Genomic DNA, 20571 nt, shown 5'->3' with positions numbered 1-20571 from the left:
ACTAGAGGTAACCTCTGATCGAAGGGATTATTTTAAAAATATAATTTTGTAAATAAGTATACCTCGAAGTAACTGTTAATATTGTATTAAATCATATAAAAATTACTTTCACAGCGAAATGTTTTTGAAATAAAATGAAACATTGTTTCCCAGATAAAATGTATTTTGTTGTATAATGTATAATTATGCTACAGTAACTCCTTAATATAACTAGAAGTTTGGGACTGTTCATAACATTTCAACAAGGTGTTCTCTACTAAAATTGCAACTTCACTATTGATCAAATTTTTATATTAAAATTATATAAGTAATTTAATTTTAATTTATGGATTAGAAAGCCACTCTGGCCAATTTTGAATCTGTCCATATAGTTCGAGTCCCGGACTAGCGCTATTCCCAACTTGTCTAGCTGCAATTACATGAACATCTTCTCTAAATATTCCTTTCGATTTGCCACAGAGAATTAATTTGTGTGCTGCCTCCATCATTTTGTCGCTTGCAAGTTTCTCTAAAATTTAAAAGCAATTATTAAACAGAATGGAATAAACAAATAGAAATTAGAGTGGTAGAGTGGTACAGGTACTAAGAAAAAAAAAGTGTTTATTTGATTTTTCAACTCTCCAGAAATTCATTTTCACACACTACCTTGATCAAACCTTCAAATATATTTTAAAATACCTTGAAAATTTCCTATGAATGCAATTCCAAGAGATCTTTTATTATATCCATAAGTATGAGCTCCTTCCTTGTTCCATCCACTACCTTCATATACATTTCCATCACCACCAATTAAAAATCTGTTGATTGAATAAAAAAAATTAATGACTTTATATAATTATGGTTTACAAATTTATTGAAAAGTTATTTAAAATAAATTGTTGTAATTGAAGCAAAAAAGAAGGAAACAATACGTTTCTCTTGTCATCTACAATAATTTAAAAATAATAAAAAATTAATAAAATAAATAGAAAATATCTTTGTCAGTTTCCATTTATACATGAAAATTACTTGTTTTATCATATTTAATATATTACTAATGATTATCAATTGTTTTTCATATAGGAAAAATTAATTGTAATGGAAATAATATTACATTCTTCTGCAAAATATTTGATATATATATTAAACATGATATAAAAGATACTTAAGAATATGCCATGTCGTGCCATCCAAGATCATTCATATGATAAGAACGAATATTTTCAACTCTAGCAGAACAGGAAACTTTGGTGGTACATTCTGGTGTAACTGTATGATGGATTACAATGTAAGGAATGGGAAGAATCAAGTAATTTACATTTGTTGCTTCTTCACCACCCCACTGACCTCGACTTATAATTGTAGGGCAATTTTCATCTTTGGCTGTAAGTTATAAAAGTAACTTTAATATTTTTATATGTACATTATAATATATTAAATATTTAAACATAATACACTAAAATATAGCTTGTATAATCCTTACATTAAATGTTTTATATATCAAATAATAAAAAAATGAAAATCAAAATGTTGTAAAAAAAGTCTTTAATCACATTATATTTATAAATATTAAAATAATATCTTACCAGCAATGTAATTGAGAAGAATAAGGAAATAAATGGTAAATATTTGACCTTGCATTTCATCAAAGTTGAAATAAGATTTATGCAAGTGTTTATAAAATTAGAAATTTGTGTGATTTTCTGATCCGAATATGACCAGTGTACAAAATATTATATTCAACAAGTATAGATACTTGCAACTGATAGATAACTGAATGTATAAAGTTCATAGTCTTGATCAACCTTTCTCTCATTTTTGTTATGAAAACAAAAACAAAATATTTTTTACAAAAACGGTATACGTATATATCTGCTTATACGTATACGTATATGTATATTTTTTTTTCTTTTTATCTTGAACTTCTATATAACCAATATTACGATGAAATAACAATACAAATTTTAAAACGAACGAAAATAATTTAGAGATACATAGATATATCAATTTGATGATTATTTATAATTCGATATATCGATCTTCCTTAATTTTGAGTTTAAATATGTAAGTACTATTATTTTACACGTTAAATTAAAATATAAATGAAAATTTAGATATTTAATTCGAGTAACCACCAATCAAATGAATCATACATAGTTTCTTTAATCCGTTAACTGATTACATATGTAGTAATTATGTCGAAGAAATTTTGTACTTAACAATTTTTAAACTACTACATCTTAGAATAAAAATATTTTCTTTTACAAAGCTTAGTAAATGTTTAAATTTGTATGAATTGCGCAAATAATCCGTGTAAAATATATATATGAAAATATAAAAATTTGAATGAAAAATAACCGAACATAGTAACAGTTAACGTATTAGAAAAAAATGTAAAATAATCTAGGGGATTTGTTAAGAAGAATTGGTATTGCATATTCCTAAATAATGAAACAGACAGTGGTTCCACCTAGGAGCGTCGGCTACCGACGTCCGCCGCAGCGGCGACAAAGTCAACATCCGGCGACGCAGAGATGCGCACGTTTCGGCGTTCGCCGAGGGAAAAGGGACGCCGCGACCGTGAATTCGGGACATGAGAGCGACAATGAAGCCCGCCAGCCTGCAAAGCAGCACTTGAGGATCACTCGCTTCGTGCAGTACGAACAACAAAGGATTTAGGCGGTTTACTTGTGATTCACATAGGATCAATCTCCGCTTCTAAACTTTATCCTGAAACGATCAAGAAGCTATACATTCTATCAGCGAGGTAACGCACCTCTTCCTCTCAATCACGGATGGTTCTATAATCCCCTTTTTAAAATAGAAATGGTTGATATATAGTATTCGATCTTTCGTTAGTCAATCACTAAATCCTTCTATTCATTGGATTTAATATATTTCCAATCATGTTACATAGAAGTTGATTAATGAGTTAATAAATACTTTTCTACTTGTTCTCTTATAAAGGTTGATATATTTTTGTATATTTTTCTATTGCACTCTTCGTTTTTAGGTTTTTATTTAAAATATGTCTATTGTGTTTTAATAGCATTACTTAAATTGCAAACTTTTGTCAGTCTATTCTGTTTAAAATTGTCTTGTGTCTATAATTTGAATTGGATGAACTGTTTCACTAAATTTTCTTTTTACTGAATTTATTCAGTTATCTCGACAATTTTTATAGAATTTATATATGTATTTAATGTACATATTTTTATATTAGATCTATTTGGTTTTGGGATTGAACTGTTATTTTTGTGAATCAATATTACCAATCACATTTTCAATGTACATGTACAAATACAATGGGATATATAACCTTATATTATATTTAAACTATGTACTTTTCTAAATAGAATGGTTGAAAGATTTTAATAATCTTTTATAATTGTACGTACCATAATTGACTTTGTTATTCCTAATGTTTTCAAAAAGAAACATTATGTTTTTATTTCTTAGTTTAGTTATTAATATGATGTTCTGTCAAACATACATATAAAATCAAAAAATATCATTTTATTACTTATTGGTTAAATTTTGGATCAAAGGATTGTTTGTTTGTTGATTCTTATTGCAGATTCGTCATCACTACTTTTAAGAGTGTTCCTTGTCCCCTTGCCTCGCCCTAAAAGGTTCTCGACGTCCATAGTTCAGGACACGAGGTATGCTTGGTTATTTTGATTAATTTTTATTGTTCCTTTGTTTATTTACAATTGAATTAAAAGTAATAAAGTACTTGATTTCTGAATTCATTTCTTAGATATACTGTTTGATTTTAATTTATAACTTCTTTAATCATAAAAATTGTTTCAGAGCCATGTCATCGGGCGCAGGTTCAAGTGGAACTAGCCGGGGGCGTAGTTCGGCGCTAGCAGACAATAAACCAGATAGTAAGGAAGCAAAGCCAAATCCAAAGATGTCAAAAGCTTTAGGAACATCTGCCAAAAGGTAACACATTTATTGTCCAAAATAAAAAAGACTATGCTACAGCAGGTTTATAATCGCTTAATTAATTTTCCTGTCACAGGATACAGAAAGAATTGGCAGAAATCACGTTAGACCCCCCACCAAATTGTAGGTTTGTATTTTTTTATTAACTTCTACATTAATATTGTACAATATGTGCAGGATGCAAGAGTAAAGGCAGTACAAATTTTTCAGTTTAATATGATTCAATTACAATTTTAAAGAACAACAATAACATTCAATGTACACTCGCGCACGCATTTTTCTCTTCAATGACCCCATTTTCTCTTTTAACACTCTGTTGCCAATTAAACAATCTGTATCTCGTTCTTCCGTACCTTTAAACGCATGCTATTTTGACCATCGCTTTCTGATACCTTTTTCCCTCCATATTTATGGTATTTCAGATTTAAGTGGCCAGACTTGAGGTATGAAGGTTACTAGTACGTTTAGTTTTCCTTTAGCACTAAATTGAATGTAAGTTCGGTCGTGAAAACAAAGGTACATATTTTGATGTTTTATGGTTGTACGTTCATATTCGAGTCTGGCCATTTAAATCTAACACATCCTGTAAAATAATGCATGAATAATTAAAATGGAACTATCCTAGCACCACTGTTTATGCCTCTTCATCTTCAGTGACTGTAAAAACAAAAATCAGTTAGCTGAATTTGCAATCGGTACTGCACACGTATTCGTACAATAACAAATTAAAAATTTCTATATTTCTTATTCCATGTTTATTAGTATATTATTAATGAAAATGGGATCAAATACGACGGTATTTGATTTAATTTCAATTATATGTACGTTCTTCGAATTGTTTCTTAAAAATTCATAACTTCATATAATTGAGAATAGTACGTATAAGGCCATGTTTGAACTTACTTTCATGGAGAAAATCTTGACAATTCAGTGATAATACTCTCAAGAAGATACAACGACAAATATAAAAGTTTTTATTTCGTATTAACGACCATGACTGAAATCAAAATGCGAACAAATTTGAGTTACTGAAATATTGCGAATCCAATTTCATTTCTGTTATGCGGAAAATACTGTATCCTTACTGGATGTACCTACTCATCTATATAATAATTAAACTATCATCTTTGTGTTGATATTTATAATTGGATCATCCATTCGTTCCTAAAATATTTACTTCAGTATTCTTAGAAGCAGTAGCTTGTATTTTGATATTTTCATCTAGAGTTTTACATAAATTTCGTTCTAATTTTGCGTTTGAATGTTAATCTATTAAATAATATGTCATTTTATTATTTGTTTTGTAGTGCAGGACCTAAGGGAGATAATTTATACGAATGGGTGTCGACTATACTTGGACCTCCTGGGTCAGTTTATGAAGGAGGTGTATTCTTTTTAGACATACACTTTTCCCCGGAATATCCCTTTAAACCACCAAAGGTATGCTAGTAATATGATTAATTATTTACCAAATCTTACTTTGTATGAAACGACGGCATTTATAATTTTGAGTAATCATGAATTCCATAACAATTAAATTTTCAATAAATAATTTTAATTTTATTGCGTTCAGTGATAATTTTAATAAAGTATTAATAATTGTAATCACTACACTTTTTTACATATTTATTATACGTTATCTAAAATATTTATAAGACTAAATATTAGCGTCGTTTAAAAAAAAAGATTTTATTCGTATTTTAAAATAACATAATATATAGCTAAAAAAAGGATATTGAAAAATATTCGTTACACGAATTAAAATATATAAAAAGGAGGGAAGAATTTTATACATCTTATTTGTTTTTTTTACATCTTTCTATTACTGTAGTTCCTTACATGAAGTAAAACGTGTAGTTATTAATTATAACTACGCGGTTATGAATCATTTTTGTTTCATCTTAATACTTCTATGTAAATTTAGACAATAAGACAAGAGTATCGCAGATGTTAAAAAGGAATATAAATTATTATTAACTATTTATTTATTTTAGTAATCGTCTATTATTGTACAATTTTCAATTAAAATTGAGTCTGAAAATGATCCAACGAGTCCAAAAGTCCAAAATTAGGTACAGAAACAATAGGTAAAAGAAAATCATGTTATTATTTCTTTAAACATTCATATATTTTATGCTATCCAATACTTAAAAAGATAGTCGGTGACCTATGGTAAATTTTTATATGGAGAGGTAGTGCAAGAATACAATATAAAATTGTATTTTTTTGAGTTATTCGTTCATAATCGTGACACATTTTAAATGGAAATTCTACGAGTGATTTTTCAGTCCCTTGCCGCGCTTTTTTCAGGGCTCATCCCTCAAATGGAAAGTCCATCGTGGGTCCCCGATGATCCACGTGGCACGGAAAATACAAGGAACGTGACATTACCAATACATAATTAATTGTTAACATAACGTTTTTAGGTCACATTCCGAACACGCATCTATCATTGTAATATAAACAGTCAAGGCGTAATTTGCCTGGACATATTAAAGGACAATTGGTCACCTGCACTTACCATTTCCAAGGTCTTACTGTCTATTTGTTCACTTCTAACAGACTGCAATCCAGGTAAAATAAAATTAGTAGTCATTTTAGTTGAACTAATTTAAAGACTCAAACTTCTAACTAAAATTGGAAAAAAATTAATAAGTATTTAGGTAAATAAAGTGTTTCCTTTTTTACCCTATTATACAATTTATCATAACATTAATATATGTCCAAACGAATAGTGGTTAGAAGAAAGCTTAAAAAATATTATTACGCGTTCCAGCGGACCCTCTAGTGGGGAGCATAGCATCACAGTATCTCCAGAATAGGGAAGAGCATGATCGTATAGCACGGCTTTGGACTAAGCGTTATGCTACATGAACAATTTTTCGAAAAGATCTGCCCTTTTCATTTCTTCAAAATGAAGAACGGCCACTTAAAGGAGCCCATTTAACTATACTGAAATTTTGATTATTCGAATTGACAAATTATTTCTTAATGAATTAATGAAACAATGATTAAGTTCTTCCGATCAATCGAGCGTTATTTCTTATCATTTTAATCATCTTCCAATTTGATTGCGTTCTTTTAAATTATACTTCGTTCGAAGTTCTTTTACAATTTTCATAATTTACCGATGAAAAATCGAGTGAATTCAGATGTGCTCATTGACGTGATTTTAATGTTTAATTTCGGAAAAAATGTATGAAAATTTTTACAAACATTTGCCTAACTCATAAATCATTATGGGCATCGTTCAGTGAATCGTGATTTTAAGGTAAAATACATAAATGAAAACATTTTTAAGTCGAATTAGTGACGAAAATTGAAAGTTCGTAAGAATGTTCTGTTATGAAAGGTTCCAGTTTGTTTACGTTTGAGTCGTTACGAATTATCATTCGAATAATCATGTTTCTAGTTCTCCGCATCTTCGAAAAACTTATTGTATCTATATGTATATCGATCGAAGGACCGCTTTAAATGAAAGACTCTTCAAGATCGTCGATTCGATCATTGTGATGTGCTTTTATATCGAGTATGTAAATGTGCCTAAGATGAATGAATGTGCGTACATGTGCAACCAACTCTCTTTTTCACTCTGTAACTCTCGAGACAGACTGCACATTTTCCAGAATGTATTCTTATGGTTGATTTAAATGACTAAATATTTACTATAATTTCATTTTATCACAAATTTTTCATGACATTTTATGAAATTTAATTTAAATTTAATTTTGGTTAATCGTAGACGTATGTTTGAATTGACAAAAAAAAAAAGTTCCTAAATTAAAGGTCCTAAAATTCAATTTTTGTGATTTATCATACTTTATATATATACATACATTTAACATATTTTTTTTTATATATATATATACGTATAATACATTTTCGTAGAAGTATGTTTATTATTGACGTCAATAACGTTCATCCGTAATTTATACTATTAAAAAAGAAATTAATATTTCTTATTGTAAAGTACAATTCTACAAAAAATTTTCATGTGAACATATTCAAGAAAGAATCAATGCCTAAAGTTTTATTGAACAAAATTTATTGTAGAACGTGTTTGAGAAATGATAGTATTTGAATTTTAGGTTTCTTAAGTAATGGGAATAGTTAGTTCGCGTAATGTCAATTAATTGTAATAAGAGACTGTTATTATTTGAAATTTTTAAGGAATATGACTTGAGAGTAAAAGAGTGAAAGCGAGGGACCTCAGTTATTTTCTTTTGTCCTCTGTTTGTTTCGTTCATTTGCTCGTTTTAAGAACTCGCGATGAGATAGTATTTAACAAAGATGGGCAAAATTTTAATCGAATATTGTATAATTCAAATGCTGACTTTTATTCAACGAATAAAAAGTTCGTCTTTTTCTTTGTTGTTTGACACTTTTGTTTAAATAAGAATTTTGCCCATCTCTGGTATTTAAAAGGATACGTCCATCGATAGTATCGAACAATAGGTTAGGCAATATTATGAATAATACGAATAATTCGATTTGTTAGTAATTACGCTGATAGTTATCTTAAGAGGCCCATTAAATTTTCAATTTTTTTTTTTTATAATCCTATAAAAATTTCACATCAAGAAAATAGAACAATTTAATTAAGTAATATTATTTATTTCGTCAAAAAAGGCACACGGCAATTTATGGAAAAATTGTTTCTGTGAACCTTGATCATTTCAATACAAAGATTAACTTAGTTATATTTATTCAGTAATAGTGTTAATAAATTACTTTCAGCCGGTCTCTTATGAATTTAGCGTTAAATAATACACGAGTGCTCGTAATTAACTAAATGTTGCGCTTATTAAATTTGACAAAATTGGAATTTCAATCGTTTGGAATTCCTTTTTAAAATTATGTGCTAATTAGGCATGTGAAATTTAAATTGCTACAACTGTAAATAAACAAAATTTCTTGTATATTAGCGATAAATCGTAGATGATGATTTTTATCAAAATTTAATCGGTTACATTTTTAGAAAACTGCGATAACAGAAATAATAATCTCTTTTAATAAGTCTTACAAGGTTATACTTTTTGTTAGGAATAAATTAATTGAAAGAACAAATGAAGTATGTAAATTGTGAAATTTACTAAATTTTATTGTTAGGTAATGATTCGGATCATTTTAGCAGATTGCAGAATATTCGATGATAGATCTTTTTAGTAAAAAATAAATTTGCAGAAAATAATAGTAATTATAATAATATTATTTTAAGCATTGCGACTTTAATATTTTAATTAACGATATAGTTTCAAAATTAAGGTCGCGCGAACAAGTTTAATTTTCTATTTGACTTTGATTACTGTTGCTAAAATATCTATTTGTATTCTGCAACTTTTTCAAAGTATAATTTATTGATCTTTCGACCTCTAAAATTATACGGAGATTATATATTGAATCTACTATTTTATAATTAAAGGTATAAACAAAAAGGGGATGATTTTTATCCAGAAAGTATTACATACAAATAAATATGCAAACAATACCGTTTAAACGATTCTTTGAGGGGGTCGAAAAATAATTTCAGAAATTGGTTTGTAACTTTAGTGAATTAAAAGGAAGTCGTCAAAATGGCTAAAGATTATTTAAAAATATATAAAAGTAAGCGATACGATGTAAGAAATACTGTTTAAATTGAATTCATTCTACTTTATTCTTTCCTGCGAATTTATTTCTTTTATCAACATACAGTTGTAAGACAGTACAAGAGAACATCCCATATAATTACTGAATGTTAGCTGCTAATTCTATAAGTAAATATAACTAAATAAAAAAAAAAAAAAAAATGATTGTATAGAATTATCGCTGCCCTTTCTTTTACATCGAAGCAATCGTTTTTATTTCAATATTCCCAAATATTGAGAGTTTTTGTTTAAATAATTTATACAACTAATGGTAATTTCCTTGCAATTGTTTTATGTGATATACGTTAAATTGCAAATTCTTCTGTCGCTATCGACTTCCGGAATGAATAACGTGAATTAACTACGATTTAATCTTGTAAAATCGATCGATTTGAAAATATATACAACTGAAATCATATACATTGCGGAATTAGTGGAAATAATGGTTATACCAAAATAAAACGAATACAATGTTTACTTAATATAGTTTATTAATATAAATAAAAGCTATACGAACAAGGCGTGCTAAAGTGATCGGCTCCTTAAAGACGTTAATAATGTATTGATTAATTCGTTAAATCACAACTAGAAAAATATCGTAAGAAATTAAACGCTACAAACAACAATTGTTTCTTTTTTTCATTTAATATTAATTTCATTTTTTCTTACGTTGTCATCAGTCTTTCCTTATCAGCCAATTATTAAATGTATATACGAACAATGATTTTTCTTTCCAAATACATTAAACTGTTAATTACAAGTTTCTTATAGAATTACATAAATCAATATCGATTGGATCTTACATTAAACGAGAACATTTGTTTTGTTAATACGAAAGTTCTATAATTTAACATTTCGCAAAATCTAAAATAGTTTAAAATTAAATACACGTAAATTAGAGTTAATTTAACACAGACATGTAACACGTGTATAAATTTATGACATAAGACTATAAGTTAAAATAATATTACTACATACGGTCGATGAAATAAAAAAAACAATACTGCGGTTCGTAAATAATCCAATTGAAAATTAGTGAAAACGGAATATTAAATTATGAGACTCGAATGGAATTTACAAAATACAAACAAAATGATAAAGGTTACTTATTTAGTAATATCTCATACTTGGGAAACGAACGAACTAAAAGGAAGGTAATTAATATATAATTAAATGAATTGTTAGTTTACAGGTACAAACAGAATGGTTAATAATTATTTCGATTAATGCTAATCGATTAATTAACTGTTTAAACACATTTCTAAAAATTAGGCACACATTAATGTTTCAGTATTATCTACCAAGAAACTCACACTAATTGGTTTCTCTAGCAATTTCTTATTATTTTAATATTATTGAAACCTCGCTTATTCTTGCGTGTAACGTATAATTGTCACTCTAAATTGGTTACAATTAACGTAAATATCGAACACAGATAACCTGGAAAGCCTCATTAAATTATATCATTTTATATATATTAAATTGTTTAATCAATTAGACGTATTTGAAAGTTTAGAAATGAAAACAAATAATCGTATCAACTATTTACAATAATAATACTAAGTTATTATGTGTAAATATGAAAGTACAATTTATCATTATTTAGTCATAAAAAATTATAATGTTTCGTTTGTTTGATTTAATTTTCCATCCTTTATTTTCGAAATAGCAAGATTAAACGAAAATTTTGTTATTTCGTTAAATATCTTTTTAAGATAAAATCCGGTAAGAAAATGTTCTGTACAAAAGTTTGTTCTTTTCTTGCATAGAATAAAAATCTGTAAATAAAGATACTGATTTCCGTTCAAAGAAATAAAATTATCCTTCCAAATAACCTCGAAAGTGTCCAATGAATAAAAAATAAATAAGCCAAATATGTTTCCCCTTTGAAATCAAGAAACTTTTGTATTTAACATTTTTGCCAAAAATGTGTCGTTTTCGAGATACTTAGATTTAAAGTTTTCAAATGAACACCTTGAACGCGGGGAAACATCAAAGAACTTAATAATTTCACGCACAGTTCGTGCAATCACAGGAATCGCCGTGTATAAAAATCGCATGAAAAAAGTGCTTATTCTACACGTAAAAAGTTAATTAGGATTTAGGTAGGTACCGAAAAGTACTCACAGCTCGTTAAAGTTAAATGATTTGAAGAACGTTGAGAAAGGAACAATATAGTGTGATCCCCGGGGCCGCATGATTGTAATTATGAGTAAATTTACATTTACTAGAACTATCAGAAACAATAATTATTGTGTCCATAAACGATTCGAGTTATTAATTTGTTTTCCAAGAGCTGTAAAAATATACGTATACACGCCCAGACTTAGTAATATTTAAATGTATAATTAATTATAATTATCGCTGTGCCATCGTCGATCCTCTACTATCCAGGTCTTCCATACTCCTTTTCTTTGGCTGGAGAAATCTGATCCCACTCGTTTCATTTCTTAATTATTCTCTTGTTGCATTAAAATATGCGAGATTTCAAAATAAGGGAAAAGGGATTGCAATTACAATTGTTATAATTACAATAAAATTCGTTAAATCGACGCAATGCCATGAGTTAGCGATATTATTTTGTGATTTTGGAAGCTATTTTGCGTAAACTATAATGTTGCAAAGTTTCGAATCGTTCGTGTCAGCTATTTGTTAATTAAATAGTCTACTTTGCAAAAATTAGAATAATTTTTTTAAAAAATTCTTTCTATTTAATGCAACGATTCCAGATAAAATTAGTCAATGTTGTTGAATTTTATTTATCATCGCACGATTTTGCTCGAGTTTCAAAATTCAAAAACAATTTCTCTTTTGTCAATGCTCAATTAAGAAATGATATAAATCGTAACTATACGTACATGGTCTAACCGAAATAGGTAGTCAAACTTTAGATATTTAGTCTACTCGTTTTGAGAATGAAAATGTAATTATGTTAGAAACAATACGCTAAATGAATTAAAAATCTTGCACAGTGTGAAAATTTAATATTAATATAATAAATTTAAAATTTATTACTGATAGTCTTTTAGTTTGCGACATGCCATGAGCCAAATATACAATGATCATTTTATCTTTTTTTTTTTTCCAAACATTCTTATGCCATAAACTTTAATTTCATACATAAACACAGTCTAACAAAGAAAGGTTTGGTTTTAACCATTTGGCAAATATTGGCAGTAATTGAATTAGTTTTTCCAATAGTCTGTTTTCTTCCATAGATAAACTGCAGATGAACATTGGTTTAGTCTGCGATCAGGTTTTAAGTAAATGGTCTTGCGACGACTTTAGAATTATTCTCTTAATGAATGCACGACGAACAATACTTAGTGTTACAATGCCTCCTAATTGATGTCAGATCAGTGTGCTGCAGTTTCGCTGGAAGTAGAAATTAATTAAATCGCCCATGACTATACATTGTTTCTGATAAAATTACATTTAGTGTCATGTGTGGCAAAGCAAGAATGTGCAGTTTACGCTTTCCAAAATAAAGAACCGAATTAGAAACCTGTAGTGCTAAATATATTACATTTGTATTACACAGTCAATATTAAACGTACCAATTATAAATTGTACTTGATTTGGAATTTGTTATAAGAAATTAATAATTGGTAGTATTATTTTTTGCTATTTAGGAAGAATACGGTATGGATAACTTTGCTCAAATCTCCATACCATGTATTTCGTATCTCGGAGGATCTAAATGCGATATTGCCGAATGGAGTCGAGAAAGCTGTATAGACAAAGGTATTTTTGACCATGTTGAAATTAACAGACTCTATTTCAGAAATATTCCAGATATACTGCAACAATCAATATATTTTGCTAAAAGCATGCTTGCTTTCTGTACTTCATTTATATCAGTCCAATCAAATTAGACTTTTACTATAACTTTTTAATAAAGCTTTGAGCATTGTAACATTTTTTCTCATTTTTACTCAAAGAACATATTGGCGAAGATTTGATTAAAGAATTTTGTGGCACATTGTATAGTAAATATGTTCAACAGTATAAAATACATACAAAGAATATATATATATATATATATATTTAGAAATGTAAAGAATTATTAGAATCGCTAGAAAAATACATTGAAATTGTTGGGAAAACGCTTCCATGTGTGAGTGCATTTGTGTATAGCTATGCGCACAGCTGTCTGGTATCAAAGAACATACAAATGTAAGCCAGATTTGAAAGTTTTAACAGTTTATAGATATCTTAAAAACGAAGCTTTAGATTTCAAAGTGATATAGATATAGATTGTATCATATTCATTTTTTTGGCACGAAATAATTTGCATGCCCGGTTTCTCTCATTACTTTGAGACACTCATATAATTTATATAATATTTTGTTATCATTTATATAATGCAGTTAAAGCATAATGTGATCTGTACAACAGAACAGTCTTAAAATTCTTAAAACAGTATTTCGTTGTAAATAGAATAAAATTATAGTAATATATATAATATATTATATATTATATATTATGCACGGAAGCAATGACTTTGAAAAATATATTATAATTAGAAATCTTAGTATAAAATACTTCAATGGAATTAAAATTTTCATTCCGTTCTTTAACACCTAGCGTCAATTTAATGTCTAAATCATGGAAAGCGTAAATATAAAAATTCAGTTTTTTGTTTTAAATCGAACAGCATTAATACTAATCGAACGCGTTTGTTTACTAAATGCATCGATCTTGCATCAACGCAAAACATACATTGTTCCATATAACATCCAAAACTGATTTTCAAGTTTTTCAACGTACAATCGTGCAATCATATAATCTTATTGTTACATTTATTAATAATGTTTTATCGTGTTAACACTATATAAACTTCGTACGAACAATAAAACGTTTTCTTATTTTTTAAATAAAGAGACATTTTCTCAGATTGTGTCTATGCTACGAATGTACCCTTTTTTAAATAAAGCGTATTCACTGAATAAACGACATATTACGTTCTGGTATAAATATGAACATTTCAGAAAATTAATTATATTGGCCAAGATATTGTGGATTATTATCCCACTGGTAATTAATTGAAGAATAATACAAGCAATGGTAAAAATGTATTACAAATTTTACTCGTTATAAATATTATTATTTTACTAATCTATCTGATTGATAAAACCATAAATGTCTTTTTAATATATTATTCTTCTTTTAATTAAACGTTTTACTATTGCTATTTTATTTAGTACTTTCTAAAAATTGTAATTATAATTTGTGAAACAATAGGTAGAAAAAATCACCGTACAGGATTCGACAAGTCATAGCGCTAGAATATTTTTAACAATTACAATAATGTCTCGATTAAAATTGAATAAAAAAAAAATTAAATAACATACTGATATTTTGCAAACTAAAATTATGAAGTAACTTCTTCGTTGTAACAAAGCGAAAGTTAATATTTATGTATAATAAAATTAAAAGCTTAACATAAATATATATTACTTTCGATTTGTAATTCTTAAATATCCGTGTGTAATTTGTAACAAAGTACAAAGATCTTGTTCCATTATCGTAGAATAGAAGTGTTCAGTCTTAAAGAAATGGTTATAGAGACAAGATATACTGCACAAAAACACTTGCTTCAAACACTTATATCAAACTCTTTCGAACATCAAAGTAACACTATTAAGTGTTCAGTCTTAAAGAAATGGTTAGAGAGACAAGATATACTGCACAAAAACACTTATATCAAACTCTTTCGAACATCAAAGTAACACTATTAATGTAAGTTATAATATTTAATACCACCAATACCATTGCTACTACTATTATTTCTGACAGTAGTAGCATCAGCAGTAATAATAACAATAAAAGTGAAAGTGAATATTTATACATGCATAATAAAATATAAAACAATATTATTAGCAACTGTAGCATTGATAATTTTAGGTAGAAGTAGATCTTTTTATATAGGATGTTTACAGAAATGTGGGATATGTCTTCAGGATCAATCTTATGTGTCAAAATAATGAAAACAATTCTGTACCGTTTAATACTTTTTTTTCAAAATGCTTGTAAAAGTAATTTTATCATTGGCTTATACTTTTACAGTTTTAAAATAGATTCCTGCCTAAACATCGGTGAATTATAATTATTTGTATTACGAAAATCGATTCTAGAAAAGAAAAAAAAAAAAAAAAAAAAAAAAATGATAAAAGATCGTTTTCGTTATTTTGACGAGTGTAGTTATTGTTTAAAAAAAAAATATCCACATTTTGTCAGGCATCGTATATAAAAGTAAACTATTCTGTCTTACCGTCTTTGTGCAACATAGTAAAAATGATGTACAATGTGCAACTTGTGCCATATTCTGTTACTTAAAGAGAAGAATCAGAATGATTATTACATAAATGTGTAATAGTGAAAGCAACAGAGCTCATTTTAGAAGAGTATGAGTGCAATTTTTAGGCATTACAACTGTAGGTAACTCTGCTTACACAGTCTCGTACTCGCGACGGATCGAGCGTGCCAAACAGCATGCGAAGATTACCCCAATTATCTGAAATTAACAAATTCTGTCACATTCTTCAATCCAAAATAAATAAACTTTACTATTATTTTCATTAATTACAATCATTATAGGAAATGTTACAACCGGAAATAAAATATAAATATAAATTAAACAAGCAATAATTACCTGAATAACAGCAACTCCGATGCCCACACCACCCAAGATCAATGCATTATGCTCAATAGCTGCTTGAAGATTATACATACATCCCTTTTCGTATACATGAATTGAATTTGAATCACATATACTGTCTATGGGCACTTCCCTGCAGCAGGAATTCGGTATAATGTTTTCTACAAAACCAACGTGAGCCCAATCATTTGAACTTCTCATTCCACAACATTGCAGCTGAAATTTGACAATTGTTTGGTATTACGAACAATACACAAAATTCATACAAAAGAGAAGCAACACTGTGTATGACATTTTATTTTTTCTACTGTTGAGAATGGTATTATGTATATTTACATCGTGTTGCATGATGTCCCAGGATTTACGAATATCGTCGTTGCTTAAATAGTTTTCCATGGTGGCATTCAATCGATTTTCTACCATTTGCCGAACTTCTCCGCGCATCATGTATCCGGAAATACCAGCACCAAGTTCCAGGGCGAAAATTAGAAGTAGTAATACGGAGAACTATATAAAAAATAAAAGGATAAGCTGGATATTTTTAATTTAAATTTGTAAATATTCAGAAAGAATTTTTATCAGGTTGATCATAACGTTCTTAAAAAGAAATTATTTAATAACAAAGAATTCCTGTTTTAATATTAACATTAAATATTATAAATTTGTGTATGATAAATTTATTAACTTATTAAATTTATTTATCGGTTTTAATTTCATAATTGTGAGAATATTTTATGATATATGTAATAACTGTTCGTTACCGTAATTATCATGCAGTGGTTCTCTTTAACAGCTCCGCAACAGCCAAAGAACGATACGATGAACACAATAGCACCTACTACGATCATTAATACCGGTGCTACAAAGAACCAACTGTCCATAAAATTGTTGTAACCACCGTAAACAACAAGAATTACAGTGCCAACTGCAATGAATACGATTCCCGTTATCTGTAACCACAAAAATTCGATAGCTTTTGAAAACAATAATACACTTCGTACGAATTTCTTTACAAATTTTTTAGGTGAATCGAAATAACGGTAATTAGCGTCTAATGGTATTCATTCATTCAATGAGCGTATAAATGAATTTTTTTACATAAAAATTGCACGATCGAATTTGTATCTCGTGTATACGTATTTTGTGTGTGTTTACTACAATTTAAAAACAAATATTGACTGAAAAAATCACAATTTTGCTTCTACAGTAACGATTACTATTCTAAATAATATCGACGACATACTTTTCAATCGAAGTACAATAAATCAGTAATACAAAATTGTACATCAACTTCTAGGGGGCTATTGTAAAGGGAAGGTTTCTAAATTTAAACTCATTATAAAACGAATTGCGAACAAAATTTATTAAACTCTGTGGAATCATCTTCATTTTCTTGCTCCTCATCAGAGTACAAAAGCGTTTTCGAAAAATTCAGTCCAGATTGGAAAAAGCAAAGATTTTGCCTTTTAAAATGAGGAAAGGTACACCCTTGTACAATTTTATTTTTTACGAAGTTACAACAGTTCAAAGATTGACAATATTACAACTTAAAATTAACGATCCCTTAATTTTGAGTATGTAGTGTTTTTCAGAACCTACACGTTGTATAAAAATTGTCAAAACAAACTTGTATATTATATTTACTCAATTATTAAATATCTATTTTTATTTCATATTTTCCATTGCTCTTGTTCGTCCATAAAAACATATGACTCGTATCTGTCGATATACTTTTAATTACGACGCTGTTGCATCGCAATATACGGATTTTCTTCAGTCGCAATTAACAATTCTTTTACCAATTTATTTATCGTCGTTTCATACTTGTTATTTAAGGTTTAAGCATAGCTCTGAAGTGATGGGATTAACAGCTAATATTTTAATTGACTTTTTGAGAAATATAAAAATTACTACAATATGCATTGACTGAGTGACGAAATATGGGAGGCTTTGCGCGGGAAAACGCAATGGGTCTTTATTTCCTTTTTCCTACTTGGATTTGAAAAAACCCTGGATCTAACTTAGACCTAACCCTGCCCTTCAGCCGAATGATCACTATGTTGTTCACGCGTCTAGTTACAATGAAAATAACGAAAAAAATAAGTCTTGCCGATCCTTCGCTAATACCTGCAGTATACATCTGTTAAGTGCGTCACAAGCTTCGTGCCGTGACTTTAATGCCGTGAAATTAACAATTTTTATACGTATAGCTCTACTGTTGTTTTACTGGATGTCGATTATTGAGAATAACTAATTATTGGAACGCGAAATAGAATACACGAGTATATCACAAGATTTACATTAACACAGCTAATATCTTTATGATTATCTTTCTTGATCATTTTCCAGTACACCTTATTTTGTTCCTTTCTCATTTACAAACTACAAATTTCTATAAATATTGACTTATTGTTAATATTCTACTCTTGTCTAGTCAATATTAATTACATAATTCAAATAATCTATCTTGTGTTTGATTCTGGAATAATTCGGATGTTTGCAATATTTCTTTGGATGTTTAAACCTTTTAACTCACAATATACTTTGCAATTCATTTGTAACATATACTGCATCATGTTTGAAACTTTTAGCCCAGCATGCGAATATTGCACATTTGGGTTCAAACTGTAAACACTTTGCACGTGTTCTTTGACAGTAGATAGCAATAACGTATCAAACATATTTCTTGTAGTGCACAAACTTCTTCGAAGTGGGAAGATTGATTAAATCAAGAAAATAGTACACATGCTATCATAATTTTGCACAAAATACCACACTGACTTGTTTCTTCAAAAGCCTGAATCTATAATATCCAACAAGGGTTCATGACAGTCATTATTTTTGTCTCATAGATAATACCTAATATTGTCTGCAATAGGAAAGTACATATGCCCAAAGAAAAGACAGAAATAATCATATGCTTGTTTAAACAAGTTTCATTGCTGAAAGTTACAACTTAAAACTTCAAAACCATTTATCTATGCTTTAGTAGGTTACATAAAGACTTATTTATCTATATTGAAAATTATAATATATACAAGTAATGAAAGGTTTAATCTTTTGGTTTATAAAAGTTTTACTTTGTAATATATGTTATTATTTTATCTATAATGTTATTCTTGTCAATAAAATGAAAACAACTTTCCTAAATGTTTTGTATTTAAGATACAAAATACAATAATGGAAATACGTATAAGCAAGAAAAATAATTTTCAATCCTGCATGGCAAGTAAAAAAAGAATAAAATAATTTATAATGCTATATACATTTATGAAAGACAAACATGGCTATAAACTATACATATATATAATTTGTAAAACATAAACATTCACACATATACGTATATATATATACATACATAAGCAACACTTATTTATTAATTAGGGGAAAAGCTATACTTTATTTATATTATGATTGGATTAGAATCAATTAAAAAATTTATTAAACTTAAATTCACTTAAATCACTTAAATTTACTAAAGGTAAGAATTTTGTAATTAAAATTTTTGTATACTTATTTACGTACGCGTAATGTAGTTAGCAAAATTCAAAAGCTAACATTTAATATGTGGGGTTTAATAAAAATAACTATTTGGACGAGACATTAGAAAGTGAAAAACATCCGTTCTTATGATATTTTTAACAGGGAAAGTTCCTACAATAGACATTGCCAGATTCGTATATTTTATATATTATATTCACATTCAGTATTGTAATAAACTACCGAATATTATTGCATATTTGTTACACTGTAAAAGTATACGGATCAAGAACATTTCTGGTATCGAGAAACGAAATATGTATTTGTACTATACAAGAACTTTTGCTTTTACTTTTTCTGTATTCTATTTGAACTAGAATTTTTTCTCTCGAGGAATGTTTACTCGCAAGGATTTTTAAAAAATACCATAACATTCTTATCTCCCGATACAACAGCGTTTGAATAACAATAATTGAATGAATTTCTTCGATAGATGCGAAGAGGACGATATCAAACAGAATTAGTTACGACGACAGCAATACAACATGGAGACTCACTGCAAATATTACGTTGAAGAGAAACGTCAAGTATTTGATGCAAGCCATTCCGCCGGACACCATTTTTTTTGCAGTCACTGTTCACTATTTTCAAGATAAACAAGCTATAAATATTCACAGAAGAAACTGGACCGAACACCGTGTGCCTAGTTTCTATAATTGCATTGATATTATGCACCTCAACAAGTTGTACGTGCTTCGAAAGCCCGGTAATGAATACTCGTATATTTGTCTATCCAACCAGACTGTGGGTGCCAGATTGTAGACGGGAGTCAATGAAAATTTCCCCCACCCGTACGCAATACTAATGCACGTA

At 28.4% G+C, this 20571-nt stretch overlaps 3 protein-coding genes across 3 annotated transcripts; 1 reads left to right on the top strand and 2 right to left on the bottom strand.

Annotated features, from left to right (window-relative positions):
- Nucleotides 1–274: 274 nt before the first annotated feature.
- Pgrp-s3 (peptidoglycan recognition protein S3) lies at nt 275–1819 on the bottom strand. The gene is made up of 4 exons (XM_076783961.1): nt 1566–1819; nt 1149–1362; nt 679–797; nt 275–508 (listed from the first exon to the last, which is right to left on the bottom strand). The coding sequence occupies exons 1-4, from the start codon at nt 1618–1620 to the stop codon at nt 324–326; spliced, it is 573 nt and encodes a 190-aa protein (XP_076640076.1). The 5' UTR covers nt 1621–1819; the 3' UTR covers nt 275–323.
- Nucleotides 1820–2392: 573 nt separating this feature from the next.
- Nucleotides 2393–10022, top strand: Ubc2 (ubiquitin conjugating enzyme 2). Its single transcript, XM_076783952.1, is given in 9 exon segments — nt 2393–2624; nt 2626–2681; nt 2684–2746; nt 3557–3641; nt 3793–3927; nt 4007–4057; nt 5238–5370; nt 6357–6504; nt 6707–10022. Coding segments are annotated over 9 exon segments (966 nt in total). The 5' UTR covers nt 2393–2427; the 3' UTR covers nt 6805–10022.
- A 161-nt stretch (nt 10023–10183) lies between these two features.
- LOC143351895 (CD63 antigen) lies at nt 10184–20462 on the bottom strand. Its single transcript, XM_076783960.1, has 6 exons — nt 20256–20462; nt 16980–17168; nt 16555–16725; nt 16213–16434; nt 16013–16074; nt 10184–12932 (listed from the first exon to the last, which is right to left on the bottom strand). The coding sequence occupies exons 1-6, from the start codon at nt 20316–20318 to the stop codon at nt 12914–12916; spliced, it is 726 nt and encodes a 241-aa protein (XP_076640075.1). The 5' UTR covers nt 20319–20462; the 3' UTR covers nt 10184–12913.
- Between the last annotated feature and the right edge of the window lie 109 nt (nt 20463–20571).

This window comes from Colletes latitarsis, chromosome 2 (assembly GCF_051014445.1).
Source record: "Colletes latitarsis isolate SP2378_abdomen chromosome 2, iyColLati1, whole genome shotgun sequence".
NCBI classification, from domain to species: domain Eukaryota; kingdom Metazoa; phylum Arthropoda; class Insecta; order Hymenoptera; family Colletidae; genus Colletes; species Colletes latitarsis.
The sequence above is the reverse complement of the archived record's forward strand: the minus strand, read 5'-3'. Positions and strand labels throughout refer to the sequence as shown.

Coding starts and splice junctions, on each gene's coding strand:
- Pgrp-s3 (XM_076783961.1), bottom strand. CDS start 1,620: ATGCAAGGTCAAATATTTACCATTTATTTCCTTATTCTTCTCAATTAC. Junction 798..1,148: donor TGGCACGACATGGCATATTC/TTAAGTATCTTT, acceptor TTCAATCAACAG/ATTTTTAATTGGTGGTGATG. Junction 509..678: donor ATTCATAGGAAATTTTCAAG/GTATTTTAAAAT, acceptor TTTAAATTTTAG/AGAAACTTGCAAGCGACAAA.
- LOC143351895 (XM_076783960.1), bottom strand. CDS start 20,318: ATGGTGTCCGGCGGAATGGCTTGCATCAAATACTTGACGTTTCTCTTC. Junction 16,435..16,554: donor GGGACATCATGCAACACGAT/GTAAATATACAT, acceptor GTCAAATTTCAG/CTGCAATGTTGTGGAATGAG. Junction 16,075..16,212: donor TCGGAGTTGCTGTTATTCAG/GTAATTATTGCT, acceptor TGTTAATTTCAG/ATAATTGGGGTAATCTTCGC.